This window comes from Antennarius striatus, chromosome 11 (assembly GCF_040054535.1).
Source record: "Antennarius striatus isolate MH-2024 chromosome 11, ASM4005453v1, whole genome shotgun sequence".
NCBI lineage: Eukaryota > Metazoa > Chordata > Actinopteri > Lophiiformes > Antennariidae > Antennarius > Antennarius striatus.
Genome location: NC_090786.1, coordinates 3,967,432 through 3,994,912, shown reverse-complemented (window position 1 = coordinate 3,994,912; position 27,481 = coordinate 3,967,432). Strand labels below are relative to the sequence as shown.

Here is a 27,481-nt window from a genome sequence, read left to right as displayed (position 1 = left end):
TTGACTCCAACAATACACTCATCACGAGGAAAATAACCATTTACTGATAATACTCTCTCCAATCCCAAATATTTACACACGACAAGACCCAAAAGCAATCGGATATCACAAGCTGTGGGATTTCATTAAGGTTCTTGCGTCAAAGTGCAGCAAGAAAATGGGACAACTAAACCTCAAATATATAAACACAAAAAATAACATGTTATATAATTGGGTTTCACCATAGTACGTCGTGAGAGGAGGGAGTGAGACGTGCTAGAGAGGCGACCCCTGGCCCAATTATCATGGTAATAAAAAGGCATGCCCAGACCACCATGTGCCCGTTTGAACTGCTTTGAGCGTGTTAATGCGAGTCAGGTGTCACTCCGCATGTTCATGGAGAACCCAGTCACTAGTGTATGAAATGAGTTAAATGAAGAGGTCCAGCCGTTTGACGGTTGGCTATCAGCTAGTGTTGGAAAGTGTCTGCAGATGTAGGTTTTTGCAACGTGTCTCACGCTGTTGGCACTAGTTGACCCTTGACTTTTGGGAAGACCTTTGGGTTTCTTGGAGTCTTTTGGCAAAAGAGAATCAGTGCAGGAAAATCAATCGATTGGTTTCCCATTTGATGGATGAATATTCCTTTCACGGATGCGCAACATGAAAAAGTTTTTGGTTGTGCAACATTTTGCCCCATCAAAGGTAAGGTCACAAGAGAAGAAAAATAGTTCCTAAGGTGCTAATAGATCTTTTGTCTCGGTTTGGTCTTTCAAGAGTTTAACGGGTAGAACACAGACCTGCAGGGTGACAGTCTTTGCATAGACTTTATAATCCACGTATTTAACCAATCGCACATCTTGTTGTTTAATTTCCAGACCGTGACACTGCACAAAACAGTAATAGCAGGTGCTTCACGAACCTTATGAATTTCATGTCGAAGAAATTTCTTTGCATACTTTTGGTAATTTTTCGGTATGCCTCCAGGCTTGCATTTAAATCTTCAACTTTTAGAGTCCAATAACTCGAGTTTGAGGCATTGTGACATTCCTACCTGCAGTGTGTCATTGGCTCACACTGCTGGCAACTATTTCATTGTTGGATAAGCAAGTGAAGGAAGTGTAAGTGTGGACATTATCCAGACACAACACCCGGCGGCAGTCAAGACTCAGGTGTGACTCCCCCATAGCCTTGTGAACACATTATTTCACATTTACTGTGGCTCCACTTTCACTTCATAACACCTGTGTTTGGCACATGGCCTTCCAGTGTCTGCTGCTGGTGGACGCCACAATGAACGACAATCAACCTGGATGTCAGTACATACTTTCTCCATGCTTGTTTACTCTGCCTGCCCAATGTCACACCCCGAAGCAAAGTTTCACTCAAATCCATTGATTTGTTTTTGCCAAACAAGCAAACCAATTAATGGACATGTTGGGGGTGAGTATGTCTCCATAGGTGACCTGTAGTCTGGGTCATTTGTTCCATAACAAGGAAAAAAATTCATACATAGTCAAAACATAACAGATAAGCAAAGCTGTTGTTTCTTCTTCTACTTTGGACAAAGCAGCCCAGACAGCGGAATGGTGTATTTCTGCCCTCTACTGGTCATTAATGAATGATTAATTTGTCATTAATAGCCCAGGAGTGTGTTTATATTAATGATTTGATTTATTTTAGTCTGGTTGAGTAAAAATAGCTCACCGTTTGAGGTCATGTTTTACAAGTGAGAGAAATTTGTTGTTAGTATGAAAAGATTGAAGTACCAAGAAAGGTACCTCCGGCACCTGGTCCTAAATTTCTCATACCCAGCTAATGCATGCAGCGCTAAATCGCAACATATGCTGAGATGGACGAAAATGAAAGCATAAGCATTCAATCTACTTATTTTAGCTTTAGCAATCCGATAAAATTAGCTTGAACAGGCCATAAAATGAATCTTTAGGTTTGGCTTGGGACATCTGAGGAAACGGGTCCCATTCTGTCCTTCAATCCAATGATTCACCGACATCTGACTTCTACCAGGATGAAGGGGAATGTCTCCTGATCATTACTCCTGAATCCGATTTCTGTCCGACTGAATCACATGTTGCAGATTCTGTTTGCTGGGAAGAGAAGCACAAACAGTCTGTGCTCTGCAGTCAGCGTTTCCCACGCATTGACAGCGACGGGCCGGGGGACAGCTGGAACGGACACATAGTACATCTTTCTTATTACGACATTAAAATTCTGGGGCTATTTCAGCGTTGACTCACTAACTACTTTCATCTGCTCAGCCCAAAGTCTACGCATTAACGTATGGGCAGCCCTGACGGCAATAAATAAAGGTCCATGTCTGTCATTTTTATGGCCGGGAACATTCCTGACGTTTACCAGATAATGACAAACAGGTTGCTGCTTCATCCACCGTGAATCTGCAGGAGTCTCGTCGGACTATGATCAAGACATCAGAGTGAACTGAAAAATGTCGGCTACAGGGATGACTTGAGGTAAATGCGCAAGGCAAAAAGTAACACAGGAAGTGAGAACTGTAGAGACCGTTGCCACTGTTTGTAGATTTTAATCACTAAATCGTGACCATTTTCTGTGACCTTTGCTGAGACAATCCTCAGCGGTGCGATACGTGAGGACATCGTGGTGAACCCACTCTGAACAAGCTTTTACTGGCTCGCCATGTTTACGTGTAAGCTGAGATGTGTTGAAAGGAGTTTAATGCACACTTACGTTTTGTGCACCGCAGCGAACCCTGAGTTTTGCTCCATCCATGACAGCACTGACCTCCACACACATTCACCCTGCAAATAAGAAACAAGCATTAAACACTCCAGATCCCCTACCGCCAAGTGTGTTTCATCCAAGTCAGACAGCTAGAGGAATCTGTTCTGTTAATCACACGGTACGCAGTAGATGTGTACACAAAGTTTCAAGAGAAATTTATGAATTTTTTTGAGTTGTGCCCTGGAAAACCGACACAAATCCCGCACAGAAAGAGCCAAAAGGAACTTGTAATCATGGCAACTAAAGAAAATACAAACAAAGCATGTTCCTAAATAGCAAAAGGCACCACTTCAGTACTTTTTTTTATTGTGTGAAGAACGTTTTGCAGGAAAAAAATCAAACGACATTGCTGTGGAAATTGAACATGGCGGACAGATGGATGGGATGGATGGAACCCATTCCTACATCCTCCCTTCATTAGTAAGCAGAGGCAGATAGAACAACACATTAACATTAGTATTCAGAGATTCCAACAAGATTGAAGATCAATATCAAGCCTGAAATACGACTACTACAACAGATGTGATTAATAAAATCCATGAAGAAGTTCAATAAAGACAAATCAATGAATGCTGGTGCAACTATATCCACAGGGGTAACGGATAAACTCCATTAGTCGAACTTTAAATGGTTAAATGGTAAATAATTCTTTAAGACAAACCACTGTGAAACTCTGCTGTTTCAGTTTGGAGTTCATTTTTCTACAATAACCATCAAACTACTAATAATATCGATGTGATCCAGATTCTAATGGTGGGCTTTTATGGTCCTTTATTGTGATGCATGCCAAACCCAAAGACATCCCAGAGGCATTTACTGTTTAGTTCTACCTTTGTGAATGATGGCAACAATGATTGGACGAAAACGACTTGATGACATCCCCATAAGACCGAGAACAAACGTAAGTGTGATCGTTACCCCCCTGAATGTGACGGTCATCAATTGGTACCTGGACTGAGAGTCTGACATCATCAACATTGATCACTTTCCATGTCATCTGTTGTACTCACTGATCAAACCTGGACACCGATCAAACGTGTTGCGATCATTATCTGAAGCAGCGAAGCGCTGTCAGCCATGACGCCTGATGAATGGAGGAATTAACATGTGCTTCCTAACCTGCAAACTCCTCATGTCAGGGGAACTGCTTCCTCTTTGAGTTAGTGCCATGACTCATTTTTAAGAACCCCCCCCCCAAACCTCCCAGCAGGATCATTCCCATGCATTAACATTCATGAGGCGATTTGTATCGACCATTTACGGCTGCATGTGTAGAAGAAGGGACACGAGATGGACACACAGGTGGGCTGTGATTTATAAATGGAACCTGGCCTGCAGCTGTTCACATGTACCCGTTCAATTGTGAATCACATGTACTACTTGTTCAAAATGTTGTCCTCAAGGTTCAGAGGGTTCAATAAGAGTTACGTCATCATCTAAATGTTCCACCACAGTTATCTGACTTCTGGCACAGTTCTGCCAGACTCCACTGTTTCTCATCGGATGTTTTCCAGACTTGAACGCCATCCCAAACACGGAGCTAATGAAATGTGGTCTGGCCTTGAGATACTAAACATAACCGGGAAAGGCAGGAATTATCTGTTGATAGGGAAGTTGCTGAAGTGGACGTTTATCGGAGTGTGAGGGTCTCGCGAAGCCAACATGGGTCCGAAGGGGTCCGGTTGTTACGAAAAAACTTTCTTTCAGCAAACGTCCACAGAGACTTGGACTGATCTGGGCTGTTGGACGCCAAGCCAACCTGGGAAATCACCACTTCATCATTATCATCAAGGATGTTGGCTTCTGGTGACAATGAGTCACTACCTCTAGAACCAGTACGTAGATAATTACCTCGACATTCTTTTCTATTTCTTAGAAATGCCAGTGCCGGGATCAGGCTGCCCCTGAGACACATTTCTAGGTTAAAATAAGGAAATTAACACTCTGACATCTCTATCCCAACAGGTACAGCAAAGCTAAAGAGAACCAAGCAATATAGGAATGGAAGGGTGGATTATTCTGGATACAGGAGGACAGATTTCGATGAGGGAGAAAATCTCTGAAATGACACCCAACAGAGAACATTCACAATGCAAATTTTCTCCATCGCAGCTTAGGGTCTCTCAGCAACAGTTCAATATTGGATTGACCCTCACAGTTTGACTCCTAGATCAGATTTTAATTAATCGTAGAGATTATCAGGAAGACTTCAAGTTGTTGTTTTTTGAATCTATCTTGTAATCATCTATAGAATGACTCAGGATATGTCTAATTAGGATTAAATAAAGACACTATAAGAGTGACTGGCAAATTAGTAACTAAGTCATGTGACACTTGGGTCACCCAACGGAATTCTTCTAAAAGTCGCCGATCAATCAAAAACAAACCCAGGAAAGAAGAGGCTGACTAGTTCCTCCGACTCTCACTTCAATTGCATCGTATCCGACTAATACATTCAGACAAAAGCCAGCATTGATCGGATCAAACAGTTGGTTTAAGAGGTCAAACAGTTTGACCGGTCCAGCGAAGGTGCAAACAAACTGTCAGCAGCAGTTAGAGTCAGCAGAGCAGCGCTGCACCACAACAGGACGTTTGTGTGCTCGGGTGCACAAAGAACTTGTTATCCCCTTGTAATTGGGAGGTAATTCAGGACCTCTGGAGTGTGAGAAGGTTTCTATCATTTTAAATTTTAGCTGCATAAAACATAAAGCCCAAAAGGGTTCTTAATCATCCTTCACAGCAGGTGAGACTCCCATTTGTCCCAGAGCAATGAGGAATAAATTTCAGAGTCAAAAGATGAAAAGCTAACTTCAAACTTTTGGCTTCTGAAATTCTTTAAATCCCAGAAGGACCCATAAAATTTTGGGGTGGAACTAAAACGCTGAGGAGGACTCCTAGGATTCAGGACTTTATGAAATACACATTGAAGCTGGAAGAAGTGGGACTTGAACCATAAGGAATAAACCTCAAACTGGGTCTAAATGAAGACACAGATCAATGGATCCAGATCCTGCCAGGTTGGTCGGCCTCGGTGGAGGTAAAGCCACTTCAAGCAATAAAACAATTTGTTCACATGCATTACAAAATTCTGGAATTACAATATTTCAGTCTTTAATAAACAACATTTCTTCACACATTTCTCTAGGACTTGAGGGGAGAATTTATCTCAAGGTCTAAAACTTGGCAAAAGATGTTTTAAGCATTTTTTGAATTATTCCTCAACAGCTTGACTAACGACTTGAATTTGCATTAGAATTTATTTAATTAAATATAAACTGCTTGGCCTTGGCAGTGGTTCATCTTGTGTGCCCTTTTATTTACTCCGAGTCAGAGGAATATTCTTACTACATTTTTAACATGAAAAATGTCTAAGAGGACTTTTTTTTTAAAAAGTCTACAAGGAGATTAAATCATATAAAAACATGGTCACCCATTTGCTGATGTAATTATTCCTGTGGTAATGTTTGAACCTGCGCCCATTTGTTGTAAGAAGGATTACACAAAAACTACTCAACAGATTTCCATGATGGGTCCTGGACCAGAACAGTACCATCAAAGTTATGCTACAGACCATATTAACGCAAGATTAGACTTTTTTTTTCTTCTCATGGAATAACACAAGAAAAATCATCATCATGGAAAATTTAAGTAAATTGTAACCCAAATAAAAATTTGAATTGATAATGTGTAATAATTTCCCAGCTGACGGAAAGGGATGCGAACCTGCAAATACAAGGTGAATCTGAGATCACGTGGGTTCAGGTGGGTTTCAGACGGAATAAAGTACCAGAATAAAATGACTTTTGTTCAATTAATCCAAACCCTGTAAACAGTTTTGTGAATATTAGTCACTTTTTTGGTGACACCAAACTTTCTTACCCCGACAGCTTGACGACCTGCTTCTGCCGGCTCTGCTCCTGTTGCTGACTGAACTGCGGGATCGGAACAGCTTGGTTCCCCATCCTCCTGTTCCGGATGGGCCCCCCGAATTTCGCAGAGAGCTCCACGTTGTACGTGTGCGGCTGCCCCGCCGCGCCGCGCCGCGTCGAGATGGAGCTGACGCGCACCGCGTCGTCCGGTCCGGCCGGCCCGGGCTGGAGCACGTAGAGCCGCCTGAAGCCGCTCTGCTGCTCCGCTGACACGCAGGGGAGAAACAAACCCACGGAAAATAAAAGGCCCCATCCGAACCGAGACATATCTGCACCGAACATTAAGTAAAAGGGGAGGGAAAAAAAAAAAAAAAAAAGGTTTCTCAGGAACGCGCGTCCGCGTAACTTTCAGCTCCGTGGAAACTCCTCTAAGAGAAGGAAAAACGTTTATTCCCGAACATTTTTCCTCTCGGGTCGATTCCCCGACCCGGTGTGGGAATGAACTGGCGACGTGAGCTGACGTTACACGAGGAAAGAAAATATAAAAAAGAAAAAGATTCACTTTGACAAGTGTGGAATAAAAGAGAAAAATGGAAGAAAAGTGTTCCTCGAGGGCAGGAGTGACGCCAGTCCCCGTGGTTCTCCTGCGTGGAGGGCCTCCGGGGGTCCGTGGGTTCCTCTCAGCAGACTTGGTCCGCAGTCAGGAGGGCTTGAGAAAGTTTCTCCGCTGTAGGTGAACAGCAGCCAGCCTCTAGACATGACGTCAGGGAGGGGGGGGGGCTGAACCCTCACACCAGGAGGGTCCCACTGCTATAGGCCCCCACCCTCACAGACCGGCCAACCCACCCCAACACACCCCGCTGTCAATGTTTCTGGAGGTTCATACAAACCTTCCCTAATCTGGATCAGGGACGTTTTGCTATTTAATCTGTTTATTTAAAACCTTATTGTTTTCTTTTTTCATTAATTTTTTTTAAATTTCACATCCGATCTCAGTCCAGTTTTATTATTTTGTTGTCTCAAAGTTGCGAATTTTCTATGAGTGCTATAAATGTAAACATTCTGGATCACCAGATTTGGAATGTGACGTGTTCGAGAGCCAGTGGTGACGTCATCCAGTCATTTTCACATACATACACTGTATATCTCTATCTATCTATACTTCTATTATATATCTATCTACATATATACAGTATATATCCATACAGTATGTATATATATATATATAAATTATGGATATACAGTGTAGATAGATAGCTAGGTAGCCAGATAGCCAGATAGATAGATAGATAGATAGATACAGTGGTACCTCTACTTACGAAATTAATTGGTTCCGGAAGAAATTACGTAAGTAGAAAATTATGTAAGTAGAGACGCGTGCCCTAATCTGTTCCAAGCCCCCCAAAATTCCGACATAAATGTTTTATAAAGCATAAAAATGCATCAAAACATGTAACAAATACATGTTACAATTAGATTATTACACAATAAATGTGATTCTTGCATAATGTAAAAATCAAAGAATAGAGTAAAGAATAATAATGGTGGTCATTTACCTTTTAACTGCTGTCCTCATTGTTTTTGGCCCTCTCTGGTTCATATGCTCCTGTCTCACGATGCCGAACAACAGAGTGAGCTCCAGTCCTCCCTCTGAACCTCTCCATCCACCCACACGACGCCTTAAACTCCTTAAACCTCCTCTTGTTTTAATAACGTGGTGATTGTAGATGCATTACGGCCATATTCTTTGGCGAGATCAACCAAACGCGTCCCTTTCTCATGCTTTTCTATGATCTTTTGCTTTGTTTGTAGGGACAAAAAACACTCTTTTCTTCGTCTTTTCCTCTTTTCTCCGTCACTTTCTTGGGGTCCATAGCGAATACGTACTCAAAAAAGTTATTATATTTGCACAAAACTATCAGAAAACCTCAGGGGTCGAGTGCCGAATGCCGAAGACAATACATTAACCACCGTTCTAGCTCCACAGAGGTGGAGTGACATCCCTCTTAGCCAATGGGATGCCAGAATGATACGTAATAAGGTAATAGCCAATGGCAGAGCAGATATGAGAATGTTGCATTCAGGAACCTGTGGGAGATTCGAGTATCAGCCGATACTGTGTTTTTTACATTACGTAAGTCGAAATTTCTTTCGTAAGTAGAGGCAATATTTTCCTGCTGAGAAATTTCGTAAGTAGAGGTATCACTGTAGATAGATAGATAGATAGATAGATAGATAGATAGATAGATAGATAGATAGATAGATAGACAACTAAAGAATCAAATCTTTGACTTTGGCACAAGAACTTCGAACAAAGAAGTTGTCGCTCAAACACATAAGGATCAGTCTCCTCCTGACAGCTTACTGTATGTGATAATTACAATCAATAATAGTCCCACCTACTGGCGACAGGAAATAGTCTTTGTGCAACAATTACAACTTGATTAATACTAAATTTTCATTGCGTCATCAACACTTGATAAACTGCGAGATAATAGGCTGATGGTGAGTGTTCACAAGTCGGTGGTACAAAATCTGAGGCATGTCTCCGGTTGTCATCCGGTGACAGCGACACACTCAAGGGTGTCATCGATTGACGATTCCGTTCATCCATGACCCGGATGACGGATGTCTTCGTTCTACTTGCCACCTCTAAGGTTTCAAACATCCTGCAGAGGAAGGTCGTCTCGGCCGATCTGCAATCTCGTCTCATCAAGTCCTTATCCACAGGTCGTAAGTTATGACCTGTGGATAAGGTACGACTCGTAACTACAGGTGAGGGTCAAAACATAGATTGACAGGTGAAGCAAGAGCTGTGCTTGTCTTCACCGCCATGTAGATCAGACAGTCAGGTCACTGCAAACTGAGTTATGCTTGTTTTTGCCAAGACCTCAAGGTGCTGTAACTTCAACGTTATCCGTCAGAGATCCATCGCCTGTGTTGAAGGTGTTGGCTCTGATGCAAGTCCAACACTCAGCTGGGAACAGGACTGAGAAAAGGGTTGGAAAGGGATTTGATCATTTGGAGGACATTGGTACCCTATCTCCAGTCCACACATGGAAAGATATTTACCATGAGGAAGTTCTTGTAAGTTAAGATTCTTCAAACAGATGTCAGGGGTGTAGATGGAGCATCTGTTGAGGAGCGTATGTTATTTTTTTTAAACACTTCTTGGAAATAACGAAGGCATAGGAAACGGTGATGGCAATGTTTTAACACTTCCTGAAACATTTGGTGCATGTTTTGAACACTGTTCTTCCTTGTTCCTTCACACCAACCACTAGTCCTTCCTCTGTGACTCAAAAACCTTCTGTCTGGTAAATATCTGCATATTGAACCTTTTACCGCTTCAATGGATTCCACATGAGTTTTATTTCACAACCTCTGCTGATCTCTACATGTAGCCCAATTGATCTAGTGATGTCATGCGTGCTCATTTTGATTGCATGAGACTTTTTCACACAGTCAAGACAAACTTTCCCCCAGGATCTGAATGGAAAGTGTGTGTTTGTGTTTGTCTGATGGCAACGCACATGCCAGGCAGATCTGGGCGGTGGGCCCCTGCTGCCGAACTTGAACCCGCCAAGGGTGACGGTAAGCAGAGACGGACTGTGAAACAGCTTCCCTGGGAAAGAGGGCGGAGGCCGCGAGACCTTTTTGCCAAACTTTTTTGGGGGGGGGAATGCGTGTCCCGGCTCTGAGGAGGGCTGCAGCCGTCATGTGAAATCACAGATGATGCAATGTTTGAAAAGGCGGGCACAGCGCTGCCTGGGACCGGGTCACCTACACACAGGCTGCTTTAATCTGCACGGCGTTAGGAAGGGGTTCAATCTGCATGCAGGGTTCTCGCCATGACATCACAATCCATTGATGACGTCAACATGAAGGGTTCATTTGAAGGTAAATCAATCAATCACACCCAGAAGATTCCCAACTGTTCTGTTGCCCCATTGAGACTCCGTCTCGACTCCTCCTGAACACCCGCCCCCCCCATACGTCATGCATCCACCAGATGCCCTCAGACTTCTCCTTACATTTGGCTTCAGTTGGGTATCTTCCATCAAACACGTTTCCACATGTTAAGTATGCTAGCAGCACTCAGTTATAATCACTCAAAACCATTCAGGTAGGTGTGAATGTGACCATGAATGGTTGTTTGTCTCCGTGTGTTGCCACGGTGATGAACCCATGACCCGTCCTGGGTGCACCCAGGCCCTTGGCCAGCTTCAGCTGGGATCGGCTCTGCTGGAATAATTGAGCTCTTCCTGTTGGGAAGAGAGATAAGCCCATCTGTGCACCTGGAATAACAAACTAGATGATAGTAGGGACGGAGGAACAAATGCAAAAAAAAAACAACAACATCTTTTCTGTTTAGTTGTACAATTTTTGTTAAAACAAGCGTCCACGAGGAGGACTCAGTCGGTTTCTGTCCTTCTGGAAAACCTCGGATAAATCGGTCAAAGTGGGAAAAGCCTCTCTGCGTGAAATGAAACGTGATACGATTCTTTGCCAGAAGTGAAATCAGTGAAACAGCGGGAATTCTGGGAAGTCTATTGAAGCTCTGCTCTTTGAGATGACAAAACATTACATCACTTTTATATAGGTTATCTAGAAATAATATATTTACGTGTTGGGATGCATTACCACTGGACGGCCTGGGTCTGAACGATAAAGCCTGAAGCACTTATTGAACAGGGTCTGTGGGATCTGCTATTGATTGAGAGAGGCTTGCAGATAATGGAGGATGAAATTTAAATGACATTCATTCAGTCCTCATTATCTCTGCCAAGGAGGTTCTGCTTTCACTCCAGTCTTTTCTTTTTGCAGGATAAATTAAAACCTATTTGACAGATTTGAATGAAGGGTTAGTATGTGGATTCAGGGTTCGTTTTACAATTCATTTTTCATGGATCGTGTCCCTCTGGTGTCTTAACAAAGTGGATTTTCTGAATTATCTGCGGATGGAGCTGGTCTGGGTACCGCTGTTGTCCTGTCGTATGGTAGGATTAGCGTCTATTTTGGAAGAGCTAACACTAACACTCCTCAAATAAGTTTAAGGTGATTCATTCCAGGCCTAAAACATTTTAATATTTGATGCTTTGTGGTCTTGATTTACATTGACAACAGAGATATAAAAACAGCCACAGCATGAGTCCTTTGGTTTTCCTACTTCATCTCTTATTACAATTAAAACGGTTCATTTGAAGGTGTTGATGGCGTCGTGTCCGAGGGGTCCTTCACTGCACCGCTGATCGGTTCCTTAGCTGTCCACTCAGCTCCTGCAGCTCGGTAATGAGCTGCTCCAGAGCGGCTACGCCATCCTGGAGCTCAGCGTGGACCTGACCCGTCGCCACATCGGTGTGCCTTTGCTGGAAGAGATAAAGCAGGAGATCGAATAATTATGGGATGCAATTAAGGATCATATCATCCTCATCAAGATGAAACACCTTCAAACACCCAATTAGTTCCCGTTTCGAGTGACAACATCTTTTAACGTTTAAGGCAGCACACGTGAAGTAAAAGCATCTCTGGATTTAGACAAAAGGTATTTCACTATTTTAATAAAAAGCAGAGTTTAAGTGGAAAGTATTTCGTCTGGCGATATCTCAAAACAGAAACGCCAATTATGTTTCTGAAAGCAATAATTAACACATTGACCAAATACTAATATTTATTCCATTCTTTGTACATTTCTATCTCATACAATAAAAACTGGATAAATTATTTTGGAATTTCTCACAAATAACTGATCACCGATTACATTCTAGCATCCTAAGTCAACGGGTGCAGTATGTAGTGGATGTTAGGTTATGCCATTCATTACCTAATATTCACTACATACTACTGGGCAGCTAATTGGCAGGAATTCTAGCACTGGATCTGCTCCACTACTGAGCAGCCTTCCCCAGAGCGGTTACATCTGGAAAACTCGGCGTGCCAAATAAATTCACCAACCGCTATTTCACATTTCCCCCCTCACTATTCTATTCCAGGTCACATAAACAACATTACAGTCAATTCCTCTTTGAAAATCTGGAAACAGTTTAGGAAAAACTTTTTGTCCCTTCCTACAGTTGGAGGCAGAAGGATTCAACCTCCACTGCATATTAGGTTTATTGGTAAAATAGAGGATTTATCAGCCCTTAGTAATAATCAAATCAAACAAGAATATTTTAATGGCTGAATACAAAAGATTTTATTAGAGCTTTTCTAAATATAATACAAAAGTCTACTTTTACTGACTACTACAGTCTTTAAACGATTCAACCTCTTGAATATTGTCCCTACGTCAGATTTACAGATCAGACGCAGTTAAAACTCTGAGCCTACCTTCATAGACCTACTTTAGCAAGGAGATTCCCAAAGGTTGTACTGTTCACGCCAAGATTTACGACTGAACTCCACGATGTTCACCGCTGCTGGCCCAAAAGCACCGTAAACGTGGCTCTAGTAGCTCAAAACCATCAAGAAAAGACACAAAAGTTCTTTGATTCCTGGTCCACTGGAAACTTGCATCTCGTAGATCAACAGTCCCCAAACCTTTTTAGCACCGCGGACCGGTTTAATGTCCAACAATATTTTCATAGACCGGCCTTTAAGGTGTGGCGGATAAACACAACATAATAAAATCATACAACCGTAATAAAAACAGTTTTTCTAGATATAATAATAAATGTGAATCCAGTGTGCAATCAACTTTATTAACAGTAAGTTCTGTATTCTTTCTATGTGGCACGGTACCGACTGACCCACGGACTGAAGCCGGTACGGGTTCGGGGTGTAGGGACCACTGTCGTAAAGAGAAAAATTGATTCCATCAAGGAATCAGGAAATCTCAGAAGAAAACATCTTCATCCGTGAGGAAGATGAAGCTTGGATATCACTGGATGTTTCAAAAGGATGATGATCCCAAGCAAGGATCGTAGTCCTGGTTCCAGAAGAAGTCCTGGAGCATTCTACAGGTTGTTGCAATCGCCTTTAGTTGTTCGTGGACCTGAAGCAGACGAGTTGCTACCTTGGCCGGAGCTAATTCCACTTTATACCATTTTATCTGAACATAAAAGGTCAGACTTGTTATTTTTTTTCCATTTTGAAAGCTAATCTCTTGTTCATGAATGGAAAACAACACAAACACGCTTCGAAAAAAAGAAAAGCAATGAAACGCGGCGACGTCTCGACAAAAGCTCGCTCCACCGTGACTCATGGAATAACAGTGATGTCATGGCCTGCAGGCGGCTGCGATCAGACTGTACCTTAGCTTTGGTGGCCAGACTCCTGAGGCTGAGGCGAGTGGAGGACAACATCTGGAGAGCTTCTGCTGAACTCCACTTCTTGCTGCAACTGATCGTCACTGAGAAATGGAGCGAGACTCAGAACGGATCCAGTCTCGGCTGGACGGCGCTTATATCACAACATTAAAAGCGCTTGACGACACACGGGGAGTGGTGATTGGACGTTTAGTTGGTGCTCTCACCTTCACCTAAATCAACGGCCCTTTTGATGACCTCCTTGAAGAGGGCGGGGTCTTTCTCCCAGTCGCCAGCCTGGACGTCACAGCGATGAGCTTTGGACAAGAACTGCAGAGCCTGAAAAACCAAACGACACCACAGTTGGGGCTCCGACTCCTCTCATTTTGAGCTCATCCCCCCTCCCCCGCAGAAAAGGGCAAACCGCTGGAGCGCCGACCTTCTTGTCGTCTTCTTGGTTGGAACTTCGTCCTCCCCCGTACAGCAGGGCGTACTGTCGCCATATCTCGGCCTCGCTGCTGTGGCGTGACGTGACCCTCCCCAGGAGCTCCTTCACTTTGGGTTCAACGCCGGCTCCTCGCCCCCCCTGACTGTCCGGCAGATTCTCAACCACCGCTCTCACCAGGATCTGCAAAACCTACCGTCGGACAAATAAATGATGACGGCGGTTAACGGCAGATTTATGTGAGATCATGGGTTTGAAATGCTTTGACACGAGAAATTCTTTTATTCACCCTAAATGCATCAAAAGTCGCAGTTTGCAGGGGCTCGGAGAGGGCTGGGGGCGGGCAGGGATTCTATCTGACCCGTCCCGTGTGTTAATGAACTCTGGCAGGAGGTGCAGCCCCCCCCCCCCGTCTGCGTGAGCAAAAAGCCATTCTAAACACTCATTTGTCTCTTTGTCGACCAGCGTCGCTAATGGACGGAGGGAAGAGAAGGAGAGATGACTTCAGATCCATTATGTGTGTGTGTGTGTGTGTGTGTGTGTGTGTGTGTGTGTGTGGCTACGCAAACAGTGTGTGATTGTGGAAGTGATGTTTTGTTCCAGCTTAATGTGTTTTTATTGTGATGCAACACCCTGAAAGAAGAAGAAGAAAAAAAAAGAAACCTTGACCTTTACTATAGAAAACAAAGAAAAAAAAAATGCAGGTGGACGAAGAATCCGTCAATGTTTTTTTTTTTTGTGTGTGTGCACTTTTAGCGTGATTAAAATCTTCGGTTTTAGACTAATTCCTGGAATTCGGATTGGGGTTTAATTTAATTAAAAGGGTCTGTCTGTTCTTGGCAGAGGCCTGCGCCCCTACTGAGTGCTCTTCTACGAACCGTCGAATGACTGGGCTGAAAACAACCGCAGCGAGGAAATTAAGGTCGTCGACTAAAAGCAGAAAATGTCGCTTCTCAAAACTGCTGCTTGATTTAAAAATAGACGGGGTATAAATAGAAGAGCTTTGTGGAGTGAAGACACTTTCATGTCATGTCTTTCTAGGTTTTGTTTGACTACGACAAAAATGTGAGACGCGCGAGGATAAGATGTCAAAAATTGTAACTGCATTAAAAACATCAGAGGGGACGAAACAGAGAAGGAATAAATCCAAACAAAACCATCGATCAGGTGTGTGGCTGGAGGAGCAATCACGAGGGTTGGTCTTAGCTTAGCTTAGCTGCGAGCGACTCACGAAGATGCCAGAGTAAAACCCTAAATGAAAGCAGGTGTCTGATGGATATTCATTTGGTCACTGATGCACAGCAGGGTCTGGAGGACAATCAGATTCTCACATGGATCACTTCTTTACCTGGACGTCCTTGAAGTTTTCTCTGAGGTCCATCAGGCGATGGTAGGCTTTGATGGTTTCCGAATACTCCCCAATGTCAATGCACACGTAGATGAAGTTCTCCCAGATCTGCCAGTGTTCATAGTTACACTTCAGGGCTTCCTGCAGGGTACGAAAGGCTTTGTTTCTGCCAGGAAAACAGAAGGAGACTGTTAGTAAACCTGGGTAAGGTTCAGGAACAGACACAATCATCTCACGATCCGGGAGAAATTTTAAAAAATGCACGATTTGAAGTGTTGACACAGGCTCCACATCCGCACCGGCGTCAGCCTCCAAGATCGGAAAGATTCTAGTAAAATCTTTTGGGTAATAAAACGCTTATGAAACACATGAGCAGCAGGTTCAGTCACGTTAAGGTGGATTTCAGCGTCAGACGGCGGATGGAGACGACCCAACATCCCATTTAAAAAAGCTTCCATCACGCCGGTACTCACTTCTTGTGGAGGCGGATGTACGCGGTGGAGAGGTTGTTCCACGCTTCTGCGTTCTGAAACGAGAGACGGGAAGAAATGAAGGGACAGTTTTGAAGCAGTTTTGCGGGAAAGGAAGACGCAGACGTCGATCGGATCGAGATCTCCGTATTCTGTCCACGCTTACGTCTGGCTCTATCAGCACGCACTGCTGGAACGCCTTGGCGGCTCCTTCGTAGGCCTCCAGGGCGAGGTAGGCGCAGCCGAGGGAGAACCACACGCCGAGCTGCACAAACAAAAAAAACACACCAAGAACGACGAGAACGCTCACACGGGTGTTCCCAGTAAAGAGTCCAGCCGACGGCGGTCGTACCTGCAGGCGGTTGATTTTCAGCGACATCTCAAAGCACTCGACGCACGGCTGGAACTCCTTCTGCTGGAGGTGCAGCAGCGCTTTGGAGCGCATGGCTCTGGCGCTGCGCCGGCGCGACAGCTCCCACGCCCGGTCGTAGTACCGATGCTCCCGCAGGACGTCTCCCAGCAGGCAGTAGAGGCTCGGCGTCTCCTTCTTCTCCAGCTCCCTGCGAACGATCTCCTCGGCCTGAACCGGCGGGACGCGAACTCGTGACTGAGACGTTTGGATCCAGGCGACTGGTCGTGTTTGTTGTTGTTGTTGTTGTTGTTTACCTACCTTACCGTGTTGGCCCAGCCTCTCGTAGCAGATCACCACATCCTCCCACAGCTCCAGCTTTTCATAAAGGAGCAGAGCTGAACTCATGCAGCCGAGGTCCATCAGCAGGCTGGCCAGCTGCTTCTGCAGGCGAAGACGAGACGGCGGCTGAGAGAGACGTCCTCTTGGACTTCAGAAGTTTATTTCGTTAAGGTCTAAATCCAGATCAGACACGTTCACCACCGCCCAAATAAAAATATCATGGATCATCCCCGCAGGAAAGCCAGGAATATTGAATACCTGAAGGTTTTTGTTTTAGTTTTACATGCTTTTAGTTTCAGGCTCCCATCCAAAGCAGAAGATTTGGCTTTTTCACCAAAGATCGCCATGACGACCACGTCCGCAGCGCATTTAATCTGCTTTATGACCTCAGAAATAACCAGAAATAAACTGATCATTTTGAAATTTGCGCCCGAACGCGTCCAGTTACCTGGACGACCCATCTGGGCGGGGCTTGACAGCAGTAGAAGACTTTGAGTCGCTCGGTCACGGGACACTTCTCGTCTTCAAAGTGGTCGACTATCACCTGGAAAAGGAAAAGGAAATTGAGTTGTGCAGCGGTGCGTGATTCCAATTAGCTGCAGATTTCTTCCATACGTTCGGCGAGGAAACGATGACAGGATGGTGAAAAGACACTTCCTCCTCCTCCTCCTCCTCCTCCCTCCTCCTCAAAGCAGCTGAACATCCTTCACCCAAAAGGTGAAGCAGTTCAGCTGACAAAAAAAAAAAAGCACATTTTGTTCGTTTTCGCCCTTTGAAGATAAATAAAAATTTGATATTTCACTCGGCGCCAAACAATAAATAAAGAAAAAAATAAATAAAAATAAAGAAAGAAGAGAGCTCCTTCCTGTCATCCTCCAGTCAGGTGACGGGATTCTGATTCGTCACCGTCCAGCTCCTTCATAATCCCATAATGCCATCTGTGTTTGCTTTTTCAAGGATGTAATCGATCAAACATCCAAAATAGAAAATGGAGCGGCGGCGTTTGTGCTCCGGGTTTTTAGAGGAGATCAAGGTTACTCAATAATTCACTGGCAGGGAGTGGAGTTGAGCTCCACGGCGCTTCTTAATGGACTCCCAAACACCCACACGTGTGCGCGGAGGAGATTATTATCCGAACACGACACGCTCTGAGAACAAAGATAACGCCACGGGGATCGGAGGCGGGAGGAAAAGAAAGAAATGTGTGTTAATCCTGTGGAATAAAAGAGTCTAGTTGATAAATCCGGACCGAAAAATAATCTCACGTTCAGATCTGCGATGTAAAACATTAAAAACATTTGTCATTTTATGTTCCGATCACGAGAAGAATCGCGTCATATCGAGTTTGGTGACACAAAGAGTCACCTGGACCTAGATCTGGACCCGGATCTGGACCCGGATCTGCAATCTAAACCCATCCCTGATGCAAAACCTTCAATTGAAGTTTACAAAATTAACATAACTAATAAATGTTGCCGCCAAACAAGTGGACGAAACCACGATTTGTGAGATAAACGTGCCGATTCACCTGGCTTTGCGTCATGGCTCTTTCAACACATCTGGATTTCCCTTTTTCCAGTTTGGTCCTGAGGCAAAGAGCTGCGACTTGAACCCCCCAGAACTTGGGCTGAGACAGAATGCACTGCAGAAACGGGAGAGACGAATAAAGTTTTAAAAAAAAACCCAAATCAGACCACATTTAGCTACTGGAAATGGGAGGAAAAGTGAGAAGTGTTGCTGGGGGAGTCAATGTGACCCCAACAGTGGGTTATCAGGAAACAGACTTCTTCAGTTGTTGAGTTTGAGTCGTGTTTTTTAATTTGGACAGGCACTCCTGCTCCCAATCAGCAACGAACCGTCTTCCCGGGAAGGTTTTTGAACCAGCTGGTAAAAATTTAAACTCATTTTCCTTCATTCACCGACAGGGAGAGACACCCCGGCTACTGGAAAAACCTCCATCCGCCCTGACGTTGGACGGATCGCACAATTGATTTTGTGTTGCAAACAATTAGCGTCCTCCTGCTGGATTTTTGTCTTGACCGTCGTTACGCGAGATGAGATTGTAAAAAACCGCAAGTCGCCTGATGACGGCAGTTAACGGTCCATTGGTCGGTGAAGACGGCCAGACATGCGACAACCATCTAACCAGCCTGCAGATTCCTGGATCTACATGTAGGCTGGGAAGATGCCTGCTCACAGAGCCAGCAGCGTCAGAGCGAAGAATTCCACCTCAAGCTGAGCTCAGAGCGCCGCCGTCCAACTTGTGAGCGAGTGATGAGGATGAAACAACAGAAAAGTGTGCCCACAAAAAAATCCTTCATTTGGTTTGCACCATTAGATTAAATATTAGACATGGATCCAGGAGGTGGATGAGAAACAAAAGAGAGAGGGAAGAACAAAGTGTAAAAAGCGATGACTCACAGATGTGAAGGCCAGGAGCTCCTCTGCTGTTAGTTTGTGGACGGGGTTGTTCTTCTGGAAGTCGACGCTGCGACACAACAGACCAGATCAACAGGTTGGACCTTAAAAAAAAAACCCGACTAAAGGCTCGGTCACACATCTACTGCTTCTGATTGGTCGGTTGATGTTGCTTAGGGTCGCGAGGAGAAGAAATCATCATTCACAGCATTGATTGGAAACCGTGCGATTTAGAAGCGAAGGCGTCTTACGAATACTTCGAAGTGCAGGTAGAAAGGATCACAGCGGCCAAATACGAGGTAATAACCGGCCAATCAGAACGCAGGCTCCTCATTCTGGCAGAAGAAGTGTGAATTATCCCGCAGTAATGCTGGGAAAGCTCCTGTTTTTACTTCTTGTGATGGTTTATGGCTGGACGGATTACTAGAAACTTTACTGGAAGGTTTCAGCGTTGGCGACACTAGATTGGACATCTCTCTAAAACGCAGAAACTATCGACCCAATCTGCACCAAATCTCAGAGGGCGAGTCGATGCCGATGAGACGCCGGTGATGTTCTGATGAGGTCTGGTAACTCACCAGACGCCCAGGACGACCGCCTGCTCCTCAGCGCTCAGGTCGGGCAGGTCGTACTCGTCCGGCTCCGCCAGCTTGATCTTATCCAGCACGGTGTCGTCGTCCAGACTGAGATCCTGGATGGAAACGCAGCGAGTCAACAAAGTTGACCCAACTCCTGCACCGGTCTCTAAATGACTCCATGAAAAATTTTGAATTCAAGGGTGTCGCGGGATGTTGCAGTCTGTGACTGTCTTGGTTCCAGTCAAGGTTTGCATTTGGTTTGAAGGCCACCACAACGAAAGCCCTGTGGATTAGCGCCTCAATCTGGAAAAGAAGACATACGCGTACCTTGGGCAGGCAGGACGGGGGTGTGGGGGCGGGACTGGTCTCCACGTCCGTCTGGTCCTGCTGTCGCTTCACCTCGAGGATCATCTGAGCCAAGAACTTCTCCTGGAAGCGGGTCCGCTTGCCAAGAGCGCCTTGATGGACGATGGACCGAACGCAATCAGGATTCTCCGAGACTCGATCAATACGTGATTAAGAGGACCGCCGCCTACCCGTCACGTTGATATGGAGCCCCGAGAGTTCCTGGGCCTTCTGGATGTGCACTTTGGCCTGCTGGTACTCGTAGTACGTCAGGTTGATGTAGGCGCTCTCTAGGTGGAACTGGATCGCCAGGGTCCTCTGCTGCGACAGCACCGCCTGGCACTTCATCACTGGAGAGACGACGAAGGTTAAGCTATTTTTATTATTATTATTTTTTAGTATTTTTATTTTATATGTCAGGTTTTTTTTGTTGTTGTTTTTTTGACCATTTTGATCAATTCCACTTAAATTAAATAATGGATTAGCATGACCCCGCCAGTCAATTTAAAACTACCTTTTATTTTTATGTAATGCATCACTAGATTTGCATTTCTAATTATTTCAAACGACGTTTTCTCCATTCATTGGAGACTTTAGGGCTAAAAAAAAAAAAAAAAAAAAAAAGAGGCCCTTTTTACATTTCCATCTCTGTCAAATTGTTCGTCTTTTCTGTTTTTAGTTTTTTTTGTAAGAACTCAGGATGGCCTGATGAAGCAACAATAAATATGTTCTTGTCGCACCGCAGGGGAATGTGTTATTAAGCACTCATAAATAAATTTATGATCCACAAACTCCAGTGAATCACAGGAAACACCGCTGTGACCGGGAAAAAAAATGGATGCGCCGTGCTTTATGGGACTTTTATAGCCAAACATGCCACTGGAGCTGGAACCCGGTCCACGGCTAAAGGACAGCAGTGTTCATTGATTTTCTTCAGCTTCAGCAATTTAACAAGAAACAAACGTCTGAGACAAGGCTTCGCCGTCACGGCTCCAAATGACCTTTAGGTGGTCGTTTCAGGAGGAAACGCCGTCATGCGGGCCTGCTGGTCCACCATCAGGTGATGCCAGACTTGAATAATATCTCCATGACGACATGGGCCACATTAAATTTTATTTCCCTGCTCTGATGAAACATTAACGGGAGTTTTTGGAGTATTTTCTATTTGGTTCAGGTAAAAAAAAAAAAATCTAAAGTCTGTTAGATCCACTGGGTCAGATAATCAGCGCGTTGTGCTCCGGCGCAGCTCCCTGTCGGCCCGTCTGCTTCCATTTCCTTTGATTTCCTTATTTCTATCTTTTGAGGACGGAGGTTTGGATGTTTGTTTCTCCCAAAAAAAAAAAAAAAAAAAAAAAAAAAAAGCTCATTCAGGATCTCAAAAACGTGAAAAATTTGAGACGTTTCAAAGGCGTGAACCGAGATGTTTGAAACTGAAGCGCCGTCCCACGTCAGCCGGTGCCGACGCGCCCCCATCAGTGCAGGTCCAGGGAAGCCAGGCCTTGAGGTGACACATTAAAAAGACAAACGGAGCTGGGGCCGAGGGAGAAATGGGTGCTCCCTCCTCCGTCTGCCTCTCTGAGCGACGCGGCTCCGTGTCTTTATTTCCATCCGATCTGATTAATTCGGGCTTGATGAAGGCCCTGTCACGGAGAGATTATCCTCGGACGAGAATGGGGGCGGTGGGGGGGGGGCAGGGGAGGAGGTGTATAATTCATGATGAGAAATCATACACTTTCATTCCTATTCAAAATTAATGAAGCGATGCCAAGGCTGAGGGGCGCCCGGAGCGAGCAAGGAGCGGGAAAAGATTTACATGCAACACGTCTGCGTCACCTTTAGCACCGGCAGTTTCACATTTCAGGACTTGAGTGGATTGTTTGAGCTGCCGGCTGGGGAGGGAAGGAAAACACACTAAAAGTCAGACCTTAGGATTCTTTATCTTCGTCAAGGAGACGTCTGGCTGTCGGGGATTGGAATATTTCACCTATTTATTTATCGTTTAACAAACATTGTTAGCAATGCGTTTCTCGGTTGATTCAAGACGTTAGATCTTTAGTCTTCGGTTCTTATGCTCTGCTGCGGACACAGACTCCCTGAGGACTCTCCTCACAGAATAAGATCCCCAGTTCTTGAATATTTTCTTGCTTCAGCCACCTTCTTCAGACCTCACCAGAGTTTTTCTGTCAAACCGTGAACACACACACACACACACACACACACGATGTCCGTGTCAGACTGACCTTTCTCCATGCTGCTCTGGGCCAGGCTGAGGAGCTGCGGCGAACAGGCCTCCAGGATCTGCTGGTGAAGGCGGACGTAGCGCAAAGTCCACCAAGGTAGAAGCTGACGGAACGACGACGGGGAGAAGACAGCGATGAGAGGTAACATAGGAACCAACGAAAAAACATTCAGATCGAGGAAAGGAACGAAAAGGAATGATTGACAGCTTGGATTGGAAGACAAAAACTTGCAGAAGTTTTCATCAGTCAGTTCTGATGTTTCTACATCCGTCAGATGCTTCATCTGTGTCGGCACACACACAGAAAACCCCCGACCAGATGATTAATAAAGTATACTTACTTTCTTTCTTTGTACGGGTAAATAAGGGTCCAAAAAGAACGCACCAGCTTTGATCTTTGACCTATGCAAGTAGGTCAGGGTAAAAATTTTTGAATTCAGGGGTGTTGGGATGAGCAGTCTCTGACCGCGTTGGTTCTAGTTGTAATTTGAAGATAACACAGAGCATTTACTTCTTTACATTTTCCATCCGACCGGAGCACAAGGGGGCAGGAAGACAGAATTATGTCCCCCAGCCGTGTAAGTTCCCTCTGCCACCGCGGTGACCTCTGACCCATCGACCTCTTGTTCTGGCAGAGAACGAGCCGAGCATGTAAAAAGCTTATTTGTATGTCAGGAAGGATACCTCGGCCTCATCTGCAATGCAGGACGACCCCCACCCCACCCTCCCCCCGTCGCTCGGTTACATGGACGTTTAATCGCCCGTCTCACGGAATCAATATCCTGGAGCGCCGTCGTTCCGTCTAGCATGTACACACATGAATCCATCGTGTCGGGACACGCGTGTCCACCCGTCAGCTGACCGGCCGTGTCTTATATCATGCTGTGCAGCTGGATAGAAGCGAGTGTGTGTGTGTGTGTGGGGGGGGGGGGGGTGTGACATTAAAAGATCATTTAGCTATCATTAGCATATAGAGAGAAAATGATGGCATCAAGGGCAAACGGCACTAATAAAATCATATCCCTCTACGCCGATGACATGATGGTGTGACATCCAGGTGTGATCAGGTGCGTCGCTGGTGACGGGTGTCTTAAAAACACCCTGATGATTCTCCTTTAGGTCACGTGACCATGAATCTGAGGCGTCTCTAATCTACGTGTTTTTCGTGTCCCACAAATCACTCCAGACGTTTTATTCTTGTTAACCTTTCCCTGCTCAACATTCTGCTGCCGCGACACCCGAGCATCCTCCAGGGCTGAACAAATCGATGCCCCGTCCATCCAGCAGAAAAGCAACCGCTTGGTGGGCGTCGACTTCCTCATTCGGTTGATGTCAGAGCTGGCATTTGTCCTGCGCCACAACGATTTTCTGTCCGGCGTGACTTCCTGTTTAATTTACTCGGTGAGGGGCCGCGACCCCGAGGAGCCGAGCCAGAGGAAGACGTCCGGCGTTGGTCGGTTGGTCGGACTCACCTGCAGGGTGGACATCTCCGAGGAGCACCTGGTGAGGATCACCCTGGCCAGCAGCAGGAGGAACGGGTTGGAGACCAGGCTGTAGACGCTCTCCCCGTCCAGCAGGAGGCTGGAATGGATCGCCTCCAACAGGGTCTGGGGCTGCTGGACGGAGACAGGTTGACCTGCGGGTTGACCTGCACTCCTCAACTTTTAAAACCTCAGTTGGCGCATCGGAGCTGGAAAAGAGAAGCGAGTGGGGCTATACCTGAGAGACGAGCAGGGCGGGGGGCAGCAGGTCAGAGGTGTGGATGGAGAGCGGAGGACCGGTCCAGTTACTCTGGGCGAACAGATGGAGGCAGGAGACGGCCAGGGCCATCACCGCCAGCGCCCTGCAGCGGGAGACGAGACAAACACACGACCGGAGGAGGAGCTGATAAATAAAGTAAGATTTCACTTTTCCCCGACAGGCGCGGAGGCGACAAGTCTTCTCCGGCTGTCGCCTCTGCTCCCGCCGGCAATTAGGATGCTTCTAAAAACAGGCGCAGAGCAGCGACGCGCTCGGCTGCCTTTCTATTAGGCTGAGGAGGTGATGGAGAGGAAGCGACGACGACGACGACGATGATGATGATGAGGGGAAGAGGAGGAACAATATGCGCCGCAATTCAACGTTTTTGCACGCAGAAAATTCTCCCCAGAGAGCATGAAGGAGGCGCGTCGAGCCGTCCTTATTAAAATTAATAATTCATGATGAAGGAAAGCGGACGCGGCGAGAGAAACAAACGCTCCCGACGACGGCTTTTTGTGCTCCGTTCGACCTCGTCAATCCATCCCAACAAAAAGCGTCTTCAGAGGAGGAGGAAAACAAACAAAAAAAAACGCTTTCTGACGAAGACCTCTGATTGGATAATAAGTTCACGCGTCACCTGTTCGGCTGCTCCTCCTCGGCGCCGCTCCTCAGGTAGAGCAAGACCCGCCTCTCCAGGTAAGCATCGACGGCCTCCTCCTCCCCCCGGCTGCAGCTGCCGTCTCCCGCCAGCAGATGGGCCACCTGGGGGCTCCGGAGAACCGCCTGGAAGTCTCCGTCTACCAGGGACTCCAGCAGGGAGCTCGCCACTGGGGAAACACAGGTAAAGGAAAGGACGGATTCAAACGTCTGCATCTGGCTTTTTAGTTGACGGGGGGGTGGGGGGTGGGCACGGCGCGGCTCATTAGCATTGATTGCTTTGCGTTCCCTTCGCTGGGGGAGAACGGAAACAGGAGCAGGTGCTGGGAAAAAACCCCCCAAAAACTGTCTCCATCGCAACCTCCAGAAGAAAAACAAAAAAAAACCCCAAACACCTCTAGACTACCCAGCATGCCTCACACCCCCGCATTAATATGCAATCTATCCGATTGCTGAAGGAGTTCAAACAGTCTCCAGCCGACTGACGCAGACTTGCAATCAGCGTTGGAAGCTCGTTCCCATGGAGCTGCCTTTGGCTTTCTAAACGTCTCCAGACGTCTTGAGAGATTGCAGCTCATAAAAAGGAACCCCGGCTTTCACTTCAGGCGACATCAGCTGCTTTGTTCTCTTTGTGTGTGTGTGTGTGTTTGTTTTTTTTAAATGAGCAATCAAACTAAGCTGTGGTTCCACCACGACTGACATGGAGACGTAATTCCACAATTTAATGCTTTGACAACGAGTCTGAAGTGCTTCAGTGGAGAATTGTCGACTGGAAACGGTTGCTAAGCTACGCTAAGAGAGCGACAAGATCCGGAAACGCAGCAGGAAACGAGCCTGTGTGATGTCACTGATCAAGAACGGGTGATGATTGGTCAGGAATCGATGAAAACTGGGCACAAACCGGTGATGAAGAACTGCCCCGTGGGGGAAGAGGCGGACCTTTCTAGATTCTGCATCAGCAGATCCAGGATAGTACCTGGATCCAGGACTCGGATGTGTTGGACAACTTGTGATCTTGATGTTATCTGCCAAAGCAGGAGGGAACATCTAGTAATCGTCCCACGACGGTAAAGAATCCTGGACCCCGAGCACGATCCGGATCACCTCCCGGTTCTGATTAGTTATCGGTTCAAGAAAAAAGATGCGACAATGCAGAGGCTCCATCTTTGTATTTAAGATCTCACAACCCTCATTTGTGGCGCACACTGGAGCCCCTCCCATCAGTCACGTGACGCCTCCACTGTCCCCTCGGCGTTAATAAGTTTCCTGGTTGTAAACGACTTGAGATTGTCATCCCAGCGTGGATCTAATGAAAGCCAGCGGCTGCAGTCACAGCGGCGGTGAGGCAGAGGATGAGGAGACGAAGGCTGGGCTCTGGCTTTATGATGGGGGGGAGAAGGGTGGAGGAGGTGGGGGGGGTATGGAACACGTTTAACGACCTGTCAGCAACCCATCAGATTGGCCAATGAAACGGGAGCAATTACTGGAAATAAGGTTCTGGAATGAGTCCACAATCCACTGTCCACTTCCTGTGACCTTTAACCTGCAGGACAAGGCGAGCAAAATCTGAGGAAGGTCTGGAGCGGAGAAGGATGAGGTTCCTCCTGGTCCTGCGTGATGTGACTGATGAGGATGTGGATGAAGATGAGGATGATGGGGTCCTTGGCCTCATGGACCAGTGTCCACCCTTTAAATCCACTTCAAAGACATGAGTTCCGGGTCCCACTGGTTCCGGAACATTAGCTGATTGATCATCCCAACATCCTGATTAGTTAATTAGCGAACCTGTCTCACCTTCACACCCACCTTAAGCGTTAACGCAACGCGCGGATCGGTCAACGCGCAGCCGAGGATCGCACGGGGCTGGACGGTCACATCGCCGCTGCGGGGATCGGTAACGGACCTCCAGCTTCACCGGTACCTTTGATCGCGTTCCCCCCGCCCGCTGGTGTCTCCTTCCCTAACGCACCCATCATGTGACGAGGTGAAACAACGATCGAATCCTCACCTGCGGTTCCGGAGATGTTCTGCTTCCAGCCTGGCGCCTCGCTGGGTGTCAAAAAGCCCCGGAGGAGGACGAGCTCCACGTCCGGCGTCATGGCTCTCCGCTGCGGGTAAACTCTTCCGTCGGGACGGTCCGCCGACACAAACTTCTACTGACGAGCCGATCGGTGTTTCTCAAGCTGACGAAATGCCTCAGCTTCTACCCATGTGGAGCAGGCGGCATCAGTGAGCTGCCATGACAGATGCGCGTTGTATTCTGGGAAAATTTATGCTGCGTTCACTGTCGCGTAGGAAAAGTACTATCATGCAGGTTCCTACGCGGAAAGACCGATGTGGATTTGAGGGTTTGCGAGATCTACTATGGTGACGCCACAGCCCACATTACTCCGAATCTCATTGGATGAAGAGGGGATGACGTATCTGACGTAATCGGAGATTTTTAAAGATTTTGATCGTTTCAACAGAAAAACCCGATCCAGAAAAATGCACCTGACCACGCCTCCAATTTAATCCGACACGCCCACATGTGGAAAAAAACGTAAGAACAACTTGAATTAAATACATTTAAAAAATGACACTTTAACATTTGTATGATGGATTTTATTTAGAAGTTTTTATTTATTTCAAAAAAAATTTTTTTCTTTAATTTTATGGACTGATATGATCCCTGAAG

The 27,481-nt window shown here is 46.0% G+C and overlaps 2 protein-coding genes across 8 annotated transcripts in view; both read right to left on the bottom strand.

Moving 5' to 3' along the window:
* The window catches only part of ltbp1 (latent transforming growth factor beta binding protein 1), a 45,594-nt gene extending 38,241 nt beyond the window's left edge, over window positions 1-7,353 (bottom strand). For 5 of the 6 annotated variants that reach the window (XM_068326861.1, XM_068326863.1, XM_068326865.1 and 2 more), the window contains exons 1-2: window positions 6,637-7,345; window positions 2,704-2,774 (exon numbers count right to left, since the gene is read on the bottom strand). In XM_068326861.1, coding sequence (XP_068182962.1) covers window positions 2,704-2,774; window positions 6,637-6,968 — 403 coding nt within the window. In that variant the 5' untranslated portion in view covers window positions 6,969-7,345. Of the gene's footprint in view, window positions 1-2,703; window positions 2,775-6,636 lie in introns of all 6 variants that reach the window. The other variant, XM_068326866.1, reaches the window with a different exon arrangement.
* Window positions 7,354-11,086: 3,733 nt separating this feature from the next.
* On the bottom strand, window positions 11,087-27,111 carry ttc27 (tetratricopeptide repeat domain 27). Of its 2 annotated transcripts, none has more exons than XM_068328219.1 (20): window positions 26,813-27,111; window positions 24,785-24,974; window positions 24,127-24,250; window positions 23,880-24,023; window positions 22,409-22,511; window positions 20,360-20,518; window positions 20,151-20,281; window positions 19,824-19,936; window positions 19,249-19,315; window positions 18,356-18,469; window positions 17,276-17,371; window positions 16,807-16,929; window positions 16,489-16,716; window positions 16,303-16,401; window positions 16,140-16,192; window positions 15,667-15,832; window positions 14,313-14,510; window positions 14,101-14,212; window positions 13,880-13,977; window positions 11,087-11,995 (listed from the first exon to the last, which is right to left on the bottom strand). In XM_068328219.1, exons 1-20 carry the CDS (start codon window positions 26,901-26,903, stop codon window positions 11,864-11,866), a joined length of 2,541 nt encoding a protein of 846 aa, XP_068184320.1. In that variant the 5' UTR covers window positions 26,904-27,111; the 3' UTR covers window positions 11,087-11,863. The 2 variants fall into 2 exon arrangements, with proteins under 2 accessions (XP_068184320.1, XP_068184321.1); XM_068328220.1 differs by having other exon boundaries at window positions 23,880-24,020.
* Window positions 27,112-27,481: the final 370 nt, after the last annotated feature.